The sequence below is a fragment of the Canis lupus genome, chromosome 32, assembly GCF_048164855.1.
Source record: "Canis lupus baileyi chromosome 32, mCanLup2.hap1, whole genome shotgun sequence".
Taxonomy (NCBI): domain Eukaryota; kingdom Metazoa; phylum Chordata; class Mammalia; order Carnivora; family Canidae; genus Canis; species Canis lupus.
In genome coordinates, this window is record NC_132869.1 from 30,724,953 (window position 1) to 30,741,759 (window position 16,807).

At 43.2% G+C, this 16,807-nt stretch overlaps 1 protein-coding gene across 7 annotated transcripts in view; it reads left to right on the forward strand.

The window, feature by feature from the left end:
- The window catches only part of TLN2 (talin 2), a 426,489-nt gene that overhangs the window by 280,967 nt on the left and 128,715 nt on the right, over positions 1-16,807 (forward strand). For all 7 annotated transcript variants that reach the window (XM_072808970.1, XM_072808976.1, XM_072808972.1 and 4 more), the window contains 9 exons: positions 17-130; positions 2,272-2,380; positions 3,088-3,296; positions 3,881-3,979; positions 7,781-7,948; positions 9,136-9,430; positions 10,757-10,923; positions 14,365-14,493; positions 15,647-15,760. In XM_072808970.1, the coding sequence (XP_072665071.1) occupies positions 17-130; positions 2,272-2,380; positions 3,088-3,296; positions 3,881-3,979; positions 7,781-7,948; positions 9,136-9,430; positions 10,757-10,923; positions 14,365-14,493; positions 15,647-15,760 (1,404 nt within the window). The remainder of the gene's footprint in view (positions 1-16; positions 131-2,271; positions 2,381-3,087; positions 3,297-3,880; positions 3,980-7,780; positions 7,949-9,135; positions 9,431-10,756; positions 10,924-14,364; positions 14,494-15,646; positions 15,761-16,807) is intronic.

A 16,807-nucleotide genomic window follows, 5' to 3' on the forward strand; every position in this document is an offset into this window, starting at 1 on the left:
TCATCTGCCTTTGCAGACCTCAGCCCAACAGGCCCTCATGGGGACCATCAACACAAGCATGCACGCTGTCCAGCAGGCCCAGGACGACCTCAGCGAGCTGGATTCATTGCCACCTCTCGGCCAGGATATGGTAAATATTGTTCATGGTTGTCATTCAGTGTCTTGGCCTGGCACAAAGGAAGGCTTTGCATTCTCTCTGTGTTCAGCTGGGTGAAATCTTTGTCCAACTAGGTTTTTTGTTTGTTTGTTTTGTTTTCAATATATTGAGTCTTTGTAGTGAGGTGTACCCACAGGAAGAGAATTGTGGGGTGCTACTAGGCATGAGCAGTACCTCTCAAGGGCCAAGAACTTGGACTGTGAAGTCATATGATTTAGACTCAAATCCCAGTTCCACTGCTAGTATCTGTGTGAATCCAGGCAACTTACTCTCTCTAAGCTCCCATTTTGTCATGCATGCCTGGGGTCCTAATGAAGACTTGTAATCCAGTCGTGTGCAGAGTTGTTAGCACACTACCTAACCTAACCCAGCTCAATGAGTATTAGCTGTTATTATCAGTGCTTTTCAGACGTTAGCATACATCAATCTCCTGGAAGGCTTGTTAAAACAGATCGCTAGTCTCTGCCCCCTTTTTTCTCAGTAGATCTGGGTAGAGCCTGAGATTTTGTATTTGCTACAGATTCTCAGGTGTTCTCCTGCTCTCTAGGGACCATGCTTTAAGAACCACTTCCTTATTGGTCAGTTCTTCAGCAGGGCACAGGTAATTAGCTGTCTTTCTGTAGGTGCTGCTGCATGAAATTATCTAGCCCCTCCCTGCTCAGATTGTGGCCCATGGGCCAGCAGCATTGGCAATACACAAGATCTCTTGAGATGTGGAATTTTAGGCCTTTCCCCAACCTTCTGAATCAGAATCTGCATTTCATTGGAGTTCCCAACTGTTTGGTGTGCACATTACAGTTCATGGAACACTGGCTGGCACTGCCAACCTCAGCCCAGCTTTCCATGTTGGAAGTAGCTGTGAAGTTAAAAGAACCATGCCCAAGGCTCAGCTCAGACCAAATAAATCCTGTCTTTGTGGGTGGGGCCTGCTTTTTTTCATCTCCCCAGGTGGTTCTGATAGACAAATAGGACTGAAAACCACTCCATTAGGACAGACGGGTCCATCTTAGGCCAGGGCCAAGATGCAGTATGTAGTCTCATCTTGCCCAGCCACAATAACTGTCCTCTGAGTCCTCCCTACATGCTGTGTTTTCCATTTGTGTACTTGTATATTTGCAGGTGCTGTTATACTCAGTGCTTTGTCTTCCAAGAACCTGAACTCATGAAACATGTTTCATGGGGGACCTTCAGAGTAGAAATACATAAGGCAGACACCTTCCCCTATCCAGCACTATTGTTTTGGGCTTAACACTCCTGCTTTACTAATTTTTAAAGCATTAGTATACCAAGAAAAAAATATTAGTGCTGGATGTATCCTAAATCTCAGTGAATATTTTGGGGATGTTTTGGGAAGTAAATTAGCATCATATATTACCATAGGGTCATCACTATGAATGTAAATGATCACTTACTGGCTAAGTCCAGAAATGCCAGGAAATAGAGAATTTGCTATTTATAGGTTCCAGTGAACATAAAGTATAAGATCTGGAAAAGTTTTTAAGGACCACTGAATTCCTGCAGTAGAAGAAATGTAAGGCACAGGACCTAGATGTAATTTGCCCGAGGTCATGTCGCTTGTCAGTGGTAGAGCTAAATCTAGAACAGAGGTCTTGACCCATCCCTCCTAGTCCTTCTGGGAAAGGTGCCACATCTATACCACATTCATGGTGTTTAACAAAAGTCTTTGTGCTGACACAGAGCACTCGTGAGCTGAAATGCTGTCATTCTAACCCTGCTCTCTATAAAACAAGGTGGAAAAAAAAATAAGGTGGAAATGCACAACAGTTGTTGGTGCTGATATGTAACATTATTATGAGACATTAATTCTTCTCATTTTTTATTGAATTTACTTAAAGAGAGCCATATAGAATTTGTCTAAAGTCCTAAAGAAAAAGCCATGGGGGGAGTATGGAGAATTTATATGCCATTCAGCATCAGTGAATGAGCCAGAAGCCTGTTAATGACATTGCTTAAGATGACTTAAAGGCTTTGTTGGTGCCAGCCCAGTAACAAGAGTACAGACAAAATGCTGGTCTCATTTTATGGCACGACCTCTCTGGTGTCCTGGGCAATCCCACGCAGTGACTGTGTCTTGCTCTTGTCTGGTTTTGCAGGCGTCACGGGTGTGGGTTCAGAATAAAGTTGATGAATCCAAACACGAAATCCACTCTCAGGTTGATGCGATCACAGCTGGAACAGCTTCAGTAGTTAACCTCACTGCTGGTGAGTCTCTGAGGGCTTTGTGCCGTGTTGTGGTTTTGCTTTAGAAACAATTACTGTTCCTTGATTGAAACAACAGATTTTCGTGGGACGAGAGGCTAGTCTATTTTTAGGTACTCTGAGTGCTTCAGGCACTTTTTCACGCTGACCCAGGAGAAAGGTGGGGAACATCTCATTCCTTTCTGTCGATATCATGCATCCTTCACCAAGCACTTCGTAGCTCTCCTTATTGTTCACTGGTCTGCTAGATGTACTTCGAAGTGTATGGGAGCTAGTTTCTCCCTTTTGAGAGCTTGTAGTCTAAAACTGGGTTTAGAGGAATCGATCTATCCTGTGGGCTTCTTTAGTCTTATCCCACAGTACCCTCGTAGCACAGCATGACTCCCACCTTGCACTGTTGGGTGAGAGCCCATGTATGTCTCGGCTTCACCGTGCAGTATTTCAGTGCTTCAGGAGCAGAGCTGACCTGCCTCAGCTGCTCCATTTGGAACTGTACAGGTGTGGGTGCTCAGTATTTCAGCATAGGAGGCCTCCGGGCAAAAGAACTTTGGGGGGAGCAGCACCTTGGAGCCAGGGAGTCAGGCATCTCCCTGTGCATAGGCAGCTTTGTAGTCTGATCCCACAGTGTGAAGGCTCATGCCATCACCCATCTGGGCTTTCCTCACCCTTCACCGCCTTCCTTTGATGGTGACAGCCCTTCTGTGTCCCAGGTGACCCTGCAGACACTGACTACACAGCAGTGGGATGTGCAATCACCACCATTTCCTCCAACCTGACGGAGATGTCCAAGGGTGTGAAGCTGTTGGCCGCTCTGATGGACGACGAGGTGGGCAGTGGGGAGGACTTGCTCCGAGCTGCGAGGACCCTTGCAGGGGCAGTATCAGACTTGCTGAAAGCCGTGCAGCCTACTTCTGGAGAGGTGAGCTCTGGGGGCAAGCAGTCACTTGGGTTCCGATGAAGCAGGTGCAGCCAGGAGCACTACTGGGCTCTTGCTCCCAAAGCTGTTCTTCCCATATTATATATTATCATATTATTATATGGGACATATTATCATACTTTGGGGTTTGGATTTGGAGAACTGGGCACAGAATCTATGGTTTGACTTTTGGGACCAGTTGGGCTGTTAGTAAGAAACCTGCCCTACCCCCTCACCCCAGGGTACTTGATTAGATTCAGCCTCATAAACTAACACACATGGTCAGTACACATTTGAAGGGGATACATGTTGGTCCCCAAATTCCCATAAAGTGTATATCACCTTCCTACCAGCTGAGCAAGACTCATTGGTTGAACATTTCAAATCGATCTACCCATTACTGGTTTGTGAACCATCAGGCATTTCTTTGCACAGATTTTATCAGGATATTTAGGTCTCCCATCTGGCAGATAGTATGAGATTCTAGGTGCAGGAGAGCCAGTCCCTCGTGATTCCTCTCCCTGCACTGCTGTCTGATGGCACTGTGAGGAAATACATTTTCTTTCCAACCAATGTGTGTTTTTCAGCCTCGACAGACAGTTTTGACTGCTGCTGGAAGCATTGGACAAGCCAGTGGGGATCTTCTGAGACAGATCGGAGAGAATGAGACCGATGAGCGATTCCAGGTAAGATATTTGCAGCCCATAATTTTGGAAAGGAGTCTAAGTGATGGTCTAGACTCAAACAGGAAGAATGTATGAGAAACTAAATCTTGGTTGGGCTCTCAAGAATAAGATTGAGGAGGATTTTTAGGGGGGTGGGGTCTTTGTTAATTTTTTACTTAATTTTCAATTAAAAAACACTTCATTTACATATCATGCATCATTGTTGTGAAACGCTTATGTAGCTATTCTCACTGGTCAGTATGTTGGACATTCATTAAACACAAAAGTGGAGGAAATAATGACATGAACTCCCTTGTATCTACCGTCCAGGCTCTATACTTATCAACTCATGGCTGGTCTTGTTTCATCTTCTGGGGGCATTTTTTAACCTCATTATTCTGAAGTCCACAAAAAAGAGAAAAAATGTGTACTCCCATAGCAGAGGTTCTCCTTTGTATTCAGAGATGGGTCTATTGTCTGCGTCTTATCCAAAGCCAGCATGGTGGGGACATTTTTTTCTTTCTGTCACTCTTCTTGTTCTGTACCAAGGATATATGCCATCTGTCCTCTGGTGCACAGCTGTAGCCACTGCTTGCAGCTGGTTTAGTGGGCTGCCAACTCAGAGAGGAGCTCAGCTTGTCTGCCTCTTTTCCCAGCCACCACAGATGAGAGGAGCTCCAGGCTGCAATGAACTTGTCTTCTCACGTACTTGTGGGCAGATGCCCTTCCTGCCTTTCTCCAACTCGTAAGACCTGATTTTAAGTAGCATAGAACTACATTCTAATGAAACTTACAGTTCGAGCCCAAGTTCTCTGGAACACGGCCTTTTCCAAATCCTATGTCAGGGAATTGGGGAATTTCATAGCATTCAGAATAAAAAGATCATTCAAGGTCATTCAGCTTTACTTGTAGAATTCAAGTTTCTTGCTTCATGAGTGGCAGTTTTGTGTGCTATTTTAATCTGGAAATACCAAGCTCCATCTATACAAGATGTGTCAGTTACATTAAGACGTGGTTATATATACTGTGATACACGGACCTTGCATCTCCTCTACTTTCCACACACCTGTGGTGCTGGGGCCTGAGGACTCATTAATATCCTGTAATGCGGTCAGTGCTGTAACATTCATGTCAGGATGGAGGGTGAACCCCGTATTGGGTGGTAGTAGTATTCCTGGAAGCCATTTCTATGCTGGGATGGCCAGCAGTCACTTAACTTGAAAGAGAATTTACAGCAGACCACATAAATAGATTCCACTAAATTCAAGCTAACTGTGACCCAGTCCTGATGTCCCCTTAGCCAGATCCCCAAACTGCATTTATACTGGCAATTGCTTTTTGTATTAGAGCAGGTAATTCTTTGTAGGCAGGCACCTACTTAGGAAAGTAAATGTGAGATTCAGCTTTTGGCTTACTAGGCTTAATTAACTTGAAGTAGTCAACTTACTTTCCTTAAAAATATTACTGCTTTCCCCAGACTGTTTGGAAAGTTTGAAAAGTCACAGTTCTTCCTGAAGACATTGCATGTGTCCTTGTATTGCTGAAGACTTTTTGTTTTCTTTTTCTCTTTGACAGACTGTTACCATCACATAAAAATGCAAACTCTGTGCTTCCTGTTGTTCTATTTAGACATGCTAGGAGAACAGGTTCAGGTTCATGGTATGGTCCTAAAGAGGCTTTCTTACCAGAGAAAGGCCTGGCTTGAATGCATAACATTTCTGTAAGATCTCTGGGCAAACATCAGTACAGTAGGGTAAATCCTGCACCCTCCTCCTGTTAGGAACAGCCCCTAGCTGACTGACACTGTACTTCTTATGCACTATTTTTCTGATTCTTGAGATCTTATCTCAGAGCTTTTCTTGGGTTCTCAATGTACTGCATGTTCCCAGAGTTAACAAAGATTTATTTTACACAGGCTACATAATAGTGGTCTTGTTGAAAGGTTTGACAAAGGCCTTGTCAGTGACTATGGCTGTAGTATCACATTCTTTTTCTAACTGTATTTTTTTTGGACAATATTAATAGGAGGAACAGGATTTCTTTAAATTGGCCTAACAAAGCCCTTTAGAACAATCGTGAGTCTACACGACCAAATCTTGGTCCCTCTGTGAAAAGATGAATTCATATCACCTGAAAGAATACAATGACCCACTTTGGAAAGATATTTTTAAAAGTCTTGTAAATAATTTGTGACCTTCAAGTTGAGAGTGTTCACTGAGCATTGAGATAGGTGTTTGAGAACTGAAACTCTGCAGGCCGTGGTTGGAGCACTTTCTAAAAGTTATGTGGCCACTCAGATCCCAAAGGGCATCTTCAGCTTTTGACACCTCAGGCTTTGCTTTTTCCTTGGACATTGAATAAACATCAGAAACCTAAAATAAAGACTGGACTAAGCTGTTCCTTTCAGACTGCTTGGTTTTTGTCCATTTTAAAATCTGCCTATGTGGTAGGTTTATGGGTTTCTGATTTGCCTGGATAGCATATAGTTTCTGCTCTGTGTAACGCTGTGCAGGCTGAGCACTCCAATCTATCTTCTCATAAAATATCTCCTTGTAAAGACTCTGTGGGTGCCCTTTGCATTCAGAATCAAAAGTGCTTTTCATTATCTGATGAATTAATAAAGACTTCTGACCACATTTCCTCTGGGAGAAAGCCTTGACATGTTTGTTCAAAATAAAAATGGCTCATATGTTTGGGATTTGTTTGGGAAGGCATTTCCAAACCAAATAAACTACCTTCAATACTAAAAGCAAAGAAGCAAATTAAATGTTAACAGTGGTTATATTTCAGGTCACACAGACGGGTGACAAATCTGGTGGGCTAAATCAAAGGATTCTCCATCCTGCAGACAGAATGCCTTTTTGTTGAGTTGAAGCATAAACTGATCTATAAAGGCTCAAAGCTCCTTGCATCTTCAGTGAGGTCGTAGCTTGTAGCTAGTTTATTTATGCAGGCTCCCTTTCCGCTTCTCATAATAATTTAATCCCTATCCAGAATACTATAGAACACTGAGAATAATTTATGTTCAGAGCACTGCTCGCTCAGCTCTTGAGCTGTAGGTATTTTCTGTGCGTGTCCAACATTGCCCTCTGGAGGCAGAAATGTGGCTGAATTTCTGATGGTAACTTGGATCCTTGTGCAAAACAGAAATCCTAATGAGAAATTTTCAAGTGGCGGGGCATGATGACTTGTAGGGCATGAATTCTATCCTTCCTGCAGCATGCTGTATTTATGGCATCTGGATATATTTCCAGCTTTTCTTGATCTACTGCATTGACCACATATTCAAGAGACTTAATCGAAACTCTCTATATTGGAGAAGTACATGAATGTGAATCAGTGGTTAAAAATAAAAACCCTCCCCTGAAATCACCCTGTTTTAGATTTAAACCTTATGCTTGGGACCACTGAGTGGCTCAGAGGTTGAGCGGCTATCTTTGGCTCAGGGCGTGATCCCGGGGTCGGGAATCAAGTCCCACATCGGGCTCCTTGCAGGGAGCCTGCTGCTCCCTCTGCCTGTGTCTCTGCCTCTCAGTGTATGTGTGTCTCTCATGAATAAATAAATAAAATCTTAAAAAAAAACAAACCTTATGCTACTTCATGTATAGGAGACTATATAATTAGGACACAAGTCTCTTTATGTTTAAGAAAAAGTTGACATTTTAGAAAAATAAGTGGAAAGAATATCCTTATGAAGCACTGGAAAGAAAAGTTCAAATGGGATTTTAATAAAATGTTTAAGTGGATACCACATTTATTTCTAGGCTGTGAAAAGTGATAAAAGAAAAAAGTAAATAACCTGCTTTTTGTTCCCTATCTTAGGATGTTTTAATGAGTTTGGCCAAAGCTGTTGCCAATGCTGCTGCCATGTTGGTATTAAAGGCGAAGAATGTTGCCCAAGTAGCTGAAGACACAGTCCTACAGAATAGGGTGATTGCTGCTGCTACCCAGTGTGCGCTCTCTACATCCCAACTTGTAGCATGTGCCAAGGTAAGCTGGCTGGCAATCTGGGCCCTTTCTTCAAAGTGTCACATGCTCTGATTGGCCGCCAGTCCCTGGGGGAAAACGGAGGCAAAATTTGTTAAAATTGTCTGAGATTTAGAACTTGCTTCAGGTGTTGTCTTTTAGATGACGCGATAGGATTTTGGTATTAACTGCCCCATTGTGCATTTATCATTTGCCATTTCTACTTGCAGATTACCATGTCTCCCCCTTGGACTCCTCACTGTGTGTTAGTTACACCTGCATACAAGGTGTTCTTGCACTGTACAAAAATGCAGTACAGCATCATGAATGGGTTCATAGGTAATCTGCCGATTTGGGAGAGCGCCTTTTGCGCTGTGCGGTGTTAAAGTGAGGGTAATCAGGATTAAGTTCATGGTTGCCAGTTAGACTGTGAGTGCTCTGAGTGTCAAACTTTATCTTGTTAAGCACCTCATCCCCAGTTTGCTAAAGAGGGAACCGCTGTCCCCTACATGTTCGTAAGAAGCTTGCGGCCAAACTCACAAGCGGCAGAGCCACAACCAGGGTAGTCTCAGGCCTGTCTGGATTCACATACTCTTTCCTCACCACCATGTATGTATTCACACATCAGAAGATGGGAGGCGTCTGTTTTCTCAACTTGTTGATGTAACATGTACTATAGATCCGGGACTGGCTTAACCTGGCATTTCCTATCCCATGGTGGGATTTGCAGTGTCAGGTGGAGGTGTCCTGAGTTACTGTTCCTGCTTTCCTCATGTACCCTCCAAGGACCCACAGATAACGACAGAATCCCCGTGTCCTTTAAAGTACCAAGAGATGCAGAGTTCCAGATGTCTCTGGAAAAGAAATACAATTCCCTTAGGTAGTCTTATTATTCCTGGCTCAGGGAGCTCAACTTAGAGGTTTCTAAAGGAAGAGGCATGACATAAATACCAGAAATTTCTCCCTAGGGAAGAAGTCAGGAGTATAGTTACGTATCACTAATGAAGATAAAAATTAGTGGGCATCGAAAGTCACCAATATAGAGTGAAGTCATGAAGTATGAGAAACCGCAGTGATGGTTGAGTTTAATCCCTGGTCCTCTAAGTAAGGAACCACAACACGGAGCAGGAAAGGAGTTGGTGGAAATGTTCTTGCTCAGTAGGGACCAAGGGTTGACCCTCATGCCAAAACCTGCTCCTCTGTCACTTTAGGTGGTAAGCCCCACCATCAGCTCCCCTGTGTGCCAGGAGCAGCTGATCGAAGCAGGGAAGCTGGTGGACCGCTCAGTGGAGAACTGTGTCCGCGCCTGCCAGGCAGCCACTGATGACAGCGAGCTCCTGAAGCAGGTCAGCGCAGCAGCCAGTGTGGTCAGCCAGGCCCTGCACGACCTCCTGCAGCATGTACGACAGTTTGCCAGCCGAGGCGAGCCCATCGGCCGCTACGACCAGGCCACCGACACCATCATGTGTGTCACCGAGAGCATCTTCAGCTCAATGGGCGATGCTGGTGAGGGGACGATGATGTGGGTGCACGGGTCAGCTTGGGGTTTCACTGTGGTGACGATTGTAAGGAAGGTGATGGCTGCCTGGTGAGGGCGAGTTGTCATCAGCCCCTGTCAGAGATTTCCTCACTGAGGCAGTCGAAGACTCTGAATGGGCCCATCTGTATCCTCCTTACATGATTTAAGAAGATACAAATAATCGGCACACTTGGATTTTTGTTGGTTTTGTTTTTTAACAAACCTTTTATTTTGGAATACTTTCACACTTGCAGATAAGTTACACAGGTGTTAGAGAGTTCTTATATACTCTTCCCATTTTCCCTCCTGTTTTGCATCTTGTCTAATCCACAGCACACTTGTCAGAAATAAGAAATTAACCTTGGTGCTTAACTGTTCACTACTGACGTGATTCAGATTTCACCAGTTTTTCCACTTATGTCCTTTTAACATCCTAGGATCCAATCCATGATATCTTGAATTTAGTACATTTTGATTTTTAAATCAAAAGATTTAAGATTTAATCAAGAGATTTTAAAGCTTTTTTCCCCCCTTAATGTCAGAATGTTTTGGCATCCTTCTCAAATGATCTTTGGGAGAGGAAAAATCCCCTTACATTTGAGTAGCTTTATTTTAAATGTTTACTTTTATACCCCTCCTACTTCTAAAAGAAAATTGAAATAGATATCAGTAAAATCACAGGAACAGTAAAACCAAACACTTACTAATAATAATATCAAGACCAGTACTGGGAAGAAAAGGGTGAGCAAACAGAAAACTGAGAGGGAAAGCTGAGCCAAGGCAAATCTTAGTAATTGAGCATGAAACTGGGGTCTGTGCTTCCTATTAGTGAGAGCCAAATGACACAAATACAGTGGATCATGCGATATTATTCGTCTGGAGTTAGGTAACATACAAATGTTTTCAGATTTTAAAGATAATTTTATGCCATTATACAGAGTTTATTATAAGGGCTTTTATGTAAGTGGTTCTTGAAGTGAGATAAATAATATTTTCTAAATAAATATTTATTGAATCACATGGTAAATCCACATAATTTTGTTCCCTGCCTTCCCTTTCAAAATAATTTCTCTTTGCTTAGTTGTGTCCCATTTATTAGTTCAAGATGGAACTTGGATGTTTTGGGAGTCAATAGTCTTGGTAGCCAGTAGGAGTTATTTTCTGTCCTGGGTCTAAATGGACTGCATTGCTTAGGACCAGAGCTTGGGGGCTCCCTTCTCTCTCTTCCTCTTGCCAGAGTGGAGACTAGGCTGTGCTGGTTTTGAGCTTCAGAAAGCAGACAAACAGATGGCATTCTCAATCCCGTCCCATAGGTGAAATGGTACGCCAGGCCCGGGTCCTGGCACAGGCTACCTCAGACCTCGTCAATGCCATGAGATCAGATGCAGAAGCTGAAATCGACATGGAAAATTCAAAGAAGCTCCTGGCAGCAGCAAAACTCCTGGCTGACTCTACTGCTCGCATGGTGGAAGCTGCAAAGGTATGACATTGGATATGTTGAGTTGAAAATGGACATTATTAAGAGCTGGGATTTGGAAGGTACCCTGAAGATAAAGAATGGTCAGTTGAGTGTGCGTTTTTGTTGCTTAAAACCTATATGGTTTTGTGACCTTGATCCTTGTTGCATTGGGAAACAATGGAGAAGGGCATGGAACATGAGAAGAATACTTTTTGAAGGGAGTGGTACTGACTCAGCAATAGACAACAGAGTCTCTGCTTAGTGAGCCTTCCCTCTGTCCATTGGGTTATCACCATCAGTTTATTGCAAATGGTGATTAAACTTGAGATTTTCAACAGCGGATTCACTTAGGCCTGTTCTTTTGCCTGAAACCTTAATATACTTTGTCCTCCATTTGACTTCTCAACTGAACTCCTATCAAGATTTTACATAGTGGAGTGCTTCCTGCCTCACTGTTCTTCAAATCCCAGTAGCAGTTTTAAATATTATATAACAGCTTGAATGAATAGTTAAGAGTCAGCTTTCTGCTTTTTGACAGCTAGGCTTCAGCGTGCTGCTTCTAAAAGCCAGTGATTCTTATCCCAGGGCTCTGTTTCAGAGCCCCCCCGCCCCCTCCCCCCAAATCTTGAAATGCACGTGTCTCAGTTCTGCCCCCAAAGATCCTGATTCACAAGGTCACTGGTAAGGCTGTGTGTGTATATGCAAGTCAGTTCCACAGGAGATTCTGAGGCCTATCTCTAGGTGAGAACTGTATTAAATGGAGAAGGCTGTATTTTCCTATGTTTTTCTTTTTCTTATTATGCACCTAACATGTTTTGGTGGAATTAATAGAAAATGCAGATAAATTTAAATAAAATAAAAATCATCTTCAACTTCATATGCCTAAGATCACACGTGTAATGTATATCTAGGCATTTAAGATGCATTAAAAGCCCGCACATCTCCCTGACCTCCAACAGAATACCAGTGCCTCTCAAGCTACCTAGCGTGTGAATTCTTGCATTTAAAATGTGTTATGACATGCGGCAAATCATATAGACCTTCCTTGACTGACTCACTATTATAGTCCCTTTGGTACTGTGGTTTCTTGGAGATACTTCATGAATGGGATGAAGAAAAACCCAAGGAGGGGTGGACAGGGTCTGAACTTCCTTCCTTTATGCCCCAAGCCCTATTTCATCTGAGAAGCTCTGCCCTTAACCATCCCTTTCAGCCAAAAATATATACTAGGGTTTTGTGCAGTAGTTAATTTCTTTATGGTTTTTACGAATTCTGCCCCCAGCCCTTCTAAGTCTAAGCATAGCCATTTTAAGCAAAATTTCATGTGCACAAAAATTAATGTGGCAGACTAGAAAGAACCTTAGTGTAAAATCTGATCAATCCCTATTTAACAAATAGGCAAATTAAAACTCAAGAAGACTAAGCCTACTCTCACATAATCAAGATTGAGCCAGAAAAAAAAAAAAAAAAAAAAGATTGAGCCAGGGCCAGTGTGTATATTTGTTTCTAGATATGCAGCGTTCACCAGACCTTATTGAATGTATCAAGTTACCAGAAACTTGTTTAAGTATTTATTTTTGATTATTTATATCAGATGGGACAATGGTTAAGTGTTTCCATAAATTCTTTTAGTTAAAATTTGTCACTTAGACTTCATGACAGTATTTTAATTTGCTGGATTTTGTTGAAAGTTGAAGAGCCTATGATGGTTAGAGCTCAAAAAATAGATTTAATGTGCAAGAAAAAAATACATTTCATAATCAGTAACTAAGATTCCAGGCCAAGATTAGTACCGCCTATCTAATGTACAGAAAGAGACGTTGCTAAGGAAGGATCCAGATGCCCACTTCAGAGTCAAGTGCAGGAATGGTTGTTCTGTGCTGCCCAAAATACCAAAGGAGGGTAAATTAGGAGTAGTTTAAATACCTGATGACCAAGAAAATAAAATGGTTTTCCTAAACTCCTGAAATAACACAAAAGTCGCCCAATCTTTTACATACGAAATACAAAACCAGAATTTTTTTAGTTGCTAGAAACACAAAATCAAGAGTACCTAAAGTGGTTACAGTTTGATTTTTTTTTTTTTTTTTTTTTTGAGGAATGAACGGTATTTATTAGGTTACAGTTTGAAAGAATGGAAGATTCCCTTCAAAAGGATTACCAAAACACTTTTGTCACAGATGTTAAAACCATTCCAGCCAGGATGAATTCCTATAACTTTTATAAGTAGTTCAAAGAAATAGGTTCTTGTAAATGGCCAATTTGGCAAGTTGGGCATTTGGGAAGTGGAGACATTGGAAAATTGATTTTCGATAATTGGCATGTGTGTTTCTGCTTCGTCTCCGCCTTGCAAGCAAATATTATCACCTTAAAGTGTTCGTGAAAAGAAACTCATTCATCGAGTCTTACAACATCCAGACTCTGAGAGAAAAATCTCGATCTCTGCTTATTGCAGGTGGGAGTGGATGACTGGATGTGCTTTTAAGTCTTTGTTAATTATTGTGCCGTAAAATTATATCCTCTTCCTACGTTACTGTTAGCCTTTTCCCTACTTCCATCCATCTAAATAAAATCCATTTGCATTCCTAAGACACTTGCATTCTTTCTTTCTTTTTTTTTTTTAAGATTTTATTTATTCATGAGAGACACACAGAGAGAGGCAGAGACACAGGCAGAAGGAGGAGCAGGCTCCATGCAGGGAGCCTGACATCATACTCGATCCCGGATCACGTCCTGGACTGAAGGCGGTGCTAAACCGCTGAGCCATTCCTAAAACACTTGAACAGCAACACAGTGTGGCCATGGGCTGTGCATGGTGCCTTTCTCTTTCCCTGCCAAAATAAGGGGCATGAGATAGCTCTTGTTAGTTCGGTACAGTGGAGTACCAGCTCTACTTTGCTCTACTCTCCAACTCAGGTTTTCCAGGAAAACAGTTTCTAAGCATGGTCTTTCTTGAATAAGACTTCCTTGTAGTATTTTGGATGGAGTTCCCAGTCCACCTGCTCACTGCACCCATGCCCCTGTTTATGCTACATTCTTAGCCCATTCACATTAACCTGCACTGCAAGACAGGAGAATCTTTCTGCAGTGATGTGTGTCTGTCATGCCAATTAAAATAACGTTCTCCCTGAGAGATTTGGGCAGGGGTGAGATTTATCTTAACATCCTTTACACCACGGATATCTGACGGCAAGTTAATTTACAAGGTGATGATCTCAGATGTTTAATTATTACCATTGGATTTCTCCTGTTTACTGGTGCAGTTCTGAAACACCTCCTGGTAGATTTTTATGATGTTGGGAGATGAAACATCTTTATGATGTGAAGATCCTGCTTGAAGCATTTGCAATCTCCCAGATATTGTGTATTACCAGAAAAAAAGTAAAGCTGAAGGCATGAGCTCTGCATATGTGGCATGCTATTCCTTGAACCTCTCAGAATCTTTCTTTTCTGCTTTCCAAGGGGGCTGCAGCCAATCCAGAGAATGAGGACCAGCAGCAGAGACTGAGGGAAGCTGCAGAAGGTCTTCGAGTGGCAACCAATGCCGCTGCCCAGAATGCCATCAAGAAAAAAATTGTCAACCGCTTGGAGGTGGGTAGAGAGGCTGGTTTTCTCAGATGTCTGTTTTAGATTGCGAGGAATTATTTGAAAGAACAACCAAATTAATAAGGTAATGCCCTTACAGAGGAAGCAAAATCAAGATTAATGATACTGTTGAACGGTTAAGGTACTTCAACAATCTGAAACGTTGCTTTAGGTACATTGTACATTTAGGTCCAGTGGCACATTGACACTTTGAAAAATAACTTCAGCTCATGATTTCAGTAAGCAGAATCTTTCCTGAGTTTAGCATTCTTGAATGGAATTCAATTTTTTTTTTCCCCTAACATTAAGGGATGCCCATGTTCAGAAAGGACCTTTAACTGAAAATGTGTATATTTTGTCAGAGGCAGTGACTCTTTCAGGACCCCCAGTAGAAAATACGGACTTGGAAATACTGCAGAACGGGAATCAGGCTTTGGTGGAAGGTGCGGGAATAAGAACACATTCTTGTCATTTTTCAGAATCTGTATTTATTCTGGGGCAAAAAAAAAAGGGGAGGAATAGCAATAGGCACAAACTCTAAGAAAATAAAGTTCTGTCACAAAGATATACGAGAGACTCTCACACTAAAATTTGGGAGGTTGGAGGCTGAGAATGTACCTGTCTGATGAATCCCTCCATGTGAGTCTGCGGGATTCTGGAACAAAACTGGCCTCCTTGTTCTTGAAGGGATGTGAGAGAACAAACACAGTTGAGTACTCCGGTGGTGAAGTCTGGGCCTTTCTGAAGCAAAGCTTCCCATGGGTGGCAAGAGGAGAGCCGTGAGCATACCAGCGTTTGTGCTTCTTGTGGGGGGAAAAAAATCCCCTAAATCATTTAGACTTGATACCACTTATCAGTGCCATCATGGTCTTGGAATTAATTGTCTCTTATCTTTTTGAGAGAGACAAATGAACACTTGAGCTCTCAAGCGTGCCTGTCTTTATCACTTGTCCCAGGGATTGTAAACCAGAAGGAGATAACAGGACATGGTTAGATGAGGCTCATCAGTGGCCTTCAAAAGGCAGAGTCTGGGCCCGGAGTGCCCTTTCCTCCTCATGCAACTCTTCTGTGCCAACCCCGCGGTGGGAGGGGCTTGTAGAGATGTGTGTGTGAGGGCACACTGAAAGCCTGGCTCACCTCTTGTCCCTCTCCTCTCCAGGTGGCAGCTAAGCAGGCTGCAGCCGCGGCCACGCAGACCATTGCTGCCTCCCAAAACGCAGCAGTGTCCAACAAGAACCCTGCCGCCCAGCAGCAGCTGGTGCAGAGTTGCAAGGTGAGCCTCTGGCTGCCGGAGAGCCAGGTCTGCTGTAGATGACACTGATAGCATTAGAAGGCCAAGTGCTAGCATAATTCAGTTAAGGCTGATCATCTGGGCCCCTGATGCAGTTTGTTGAGGCTCCAGTGTTCCAGGTGTACACACACACACACACGCACGCACGCATGCACGCACACACACATCTAGTTTTTCTTTCATAAGTGGATGGCCTGCGTTTGAAGGGAGAGTATAGTACTTTTTCCAGCATCACCTTTTCTTTGTCTGGATTCTTTACTTTCTGTTCAGGAGACCAAATCAAGGAGGATCAATAACAAGGCCATTTTAGGGCTCTGAAATAGTAATGAAGCATTGAATTTCCAGAGTGCCTTTCTCCCTATGAAAGGTGGGCCTTTGCCTTCCACGTGTGCTCATGGGAAGGTTGATTCCCTGCTTTGTGCTGATTGCACCCGGAGGGTTTATTTCATCCTGTCTGGCCCAGTGACAGTGTGCGCTGGAGCTTTCTGTTGTTGTGCATTTGTTCTTCTAAGGGCCAGGCTTTGGTAGCGTGTTGAGGCCAACATGCTACAAAGGGCACAGTGAACATCGTTGTTGCTGCTTCCAGGGAGTTCACTCTCCCGGGACACCCCTGAATGGTGCCAGTCACAACAGATAATTGCATAACCGTTGCCCGCGTGTTGGCAATATGTCTGGAGTCTTCCAAAGATCTTTGCAGTGAGCACTGGGGACTGAGCGGAGAGCTATATCTGTGCCAAGGTTCTGAGAGTTGACTGCAATCCCTCCTTTTTCACATCTGCTCTGTGATATGGTTCCCATGTGAGTGGTGTTGCCTCTTCTACCTCAGAGATGGCTTTACTTCTGAGGAACACCACCCAGAGCCCTCCAGGTCCTGATTCTGGATTCTCTGAGCCAGCCCCCCTCCCCCTCCCCAGCGAGTGTGCTCAGGAAAGTCTCAACGATGCAGTAAGGCTCTGTTCTTAGCACTGTTTGCAGAACGACAGGGTTTTTCTGGGCGCCAGGCCCCTGTAGGGTGTGTGTTATTGGCGC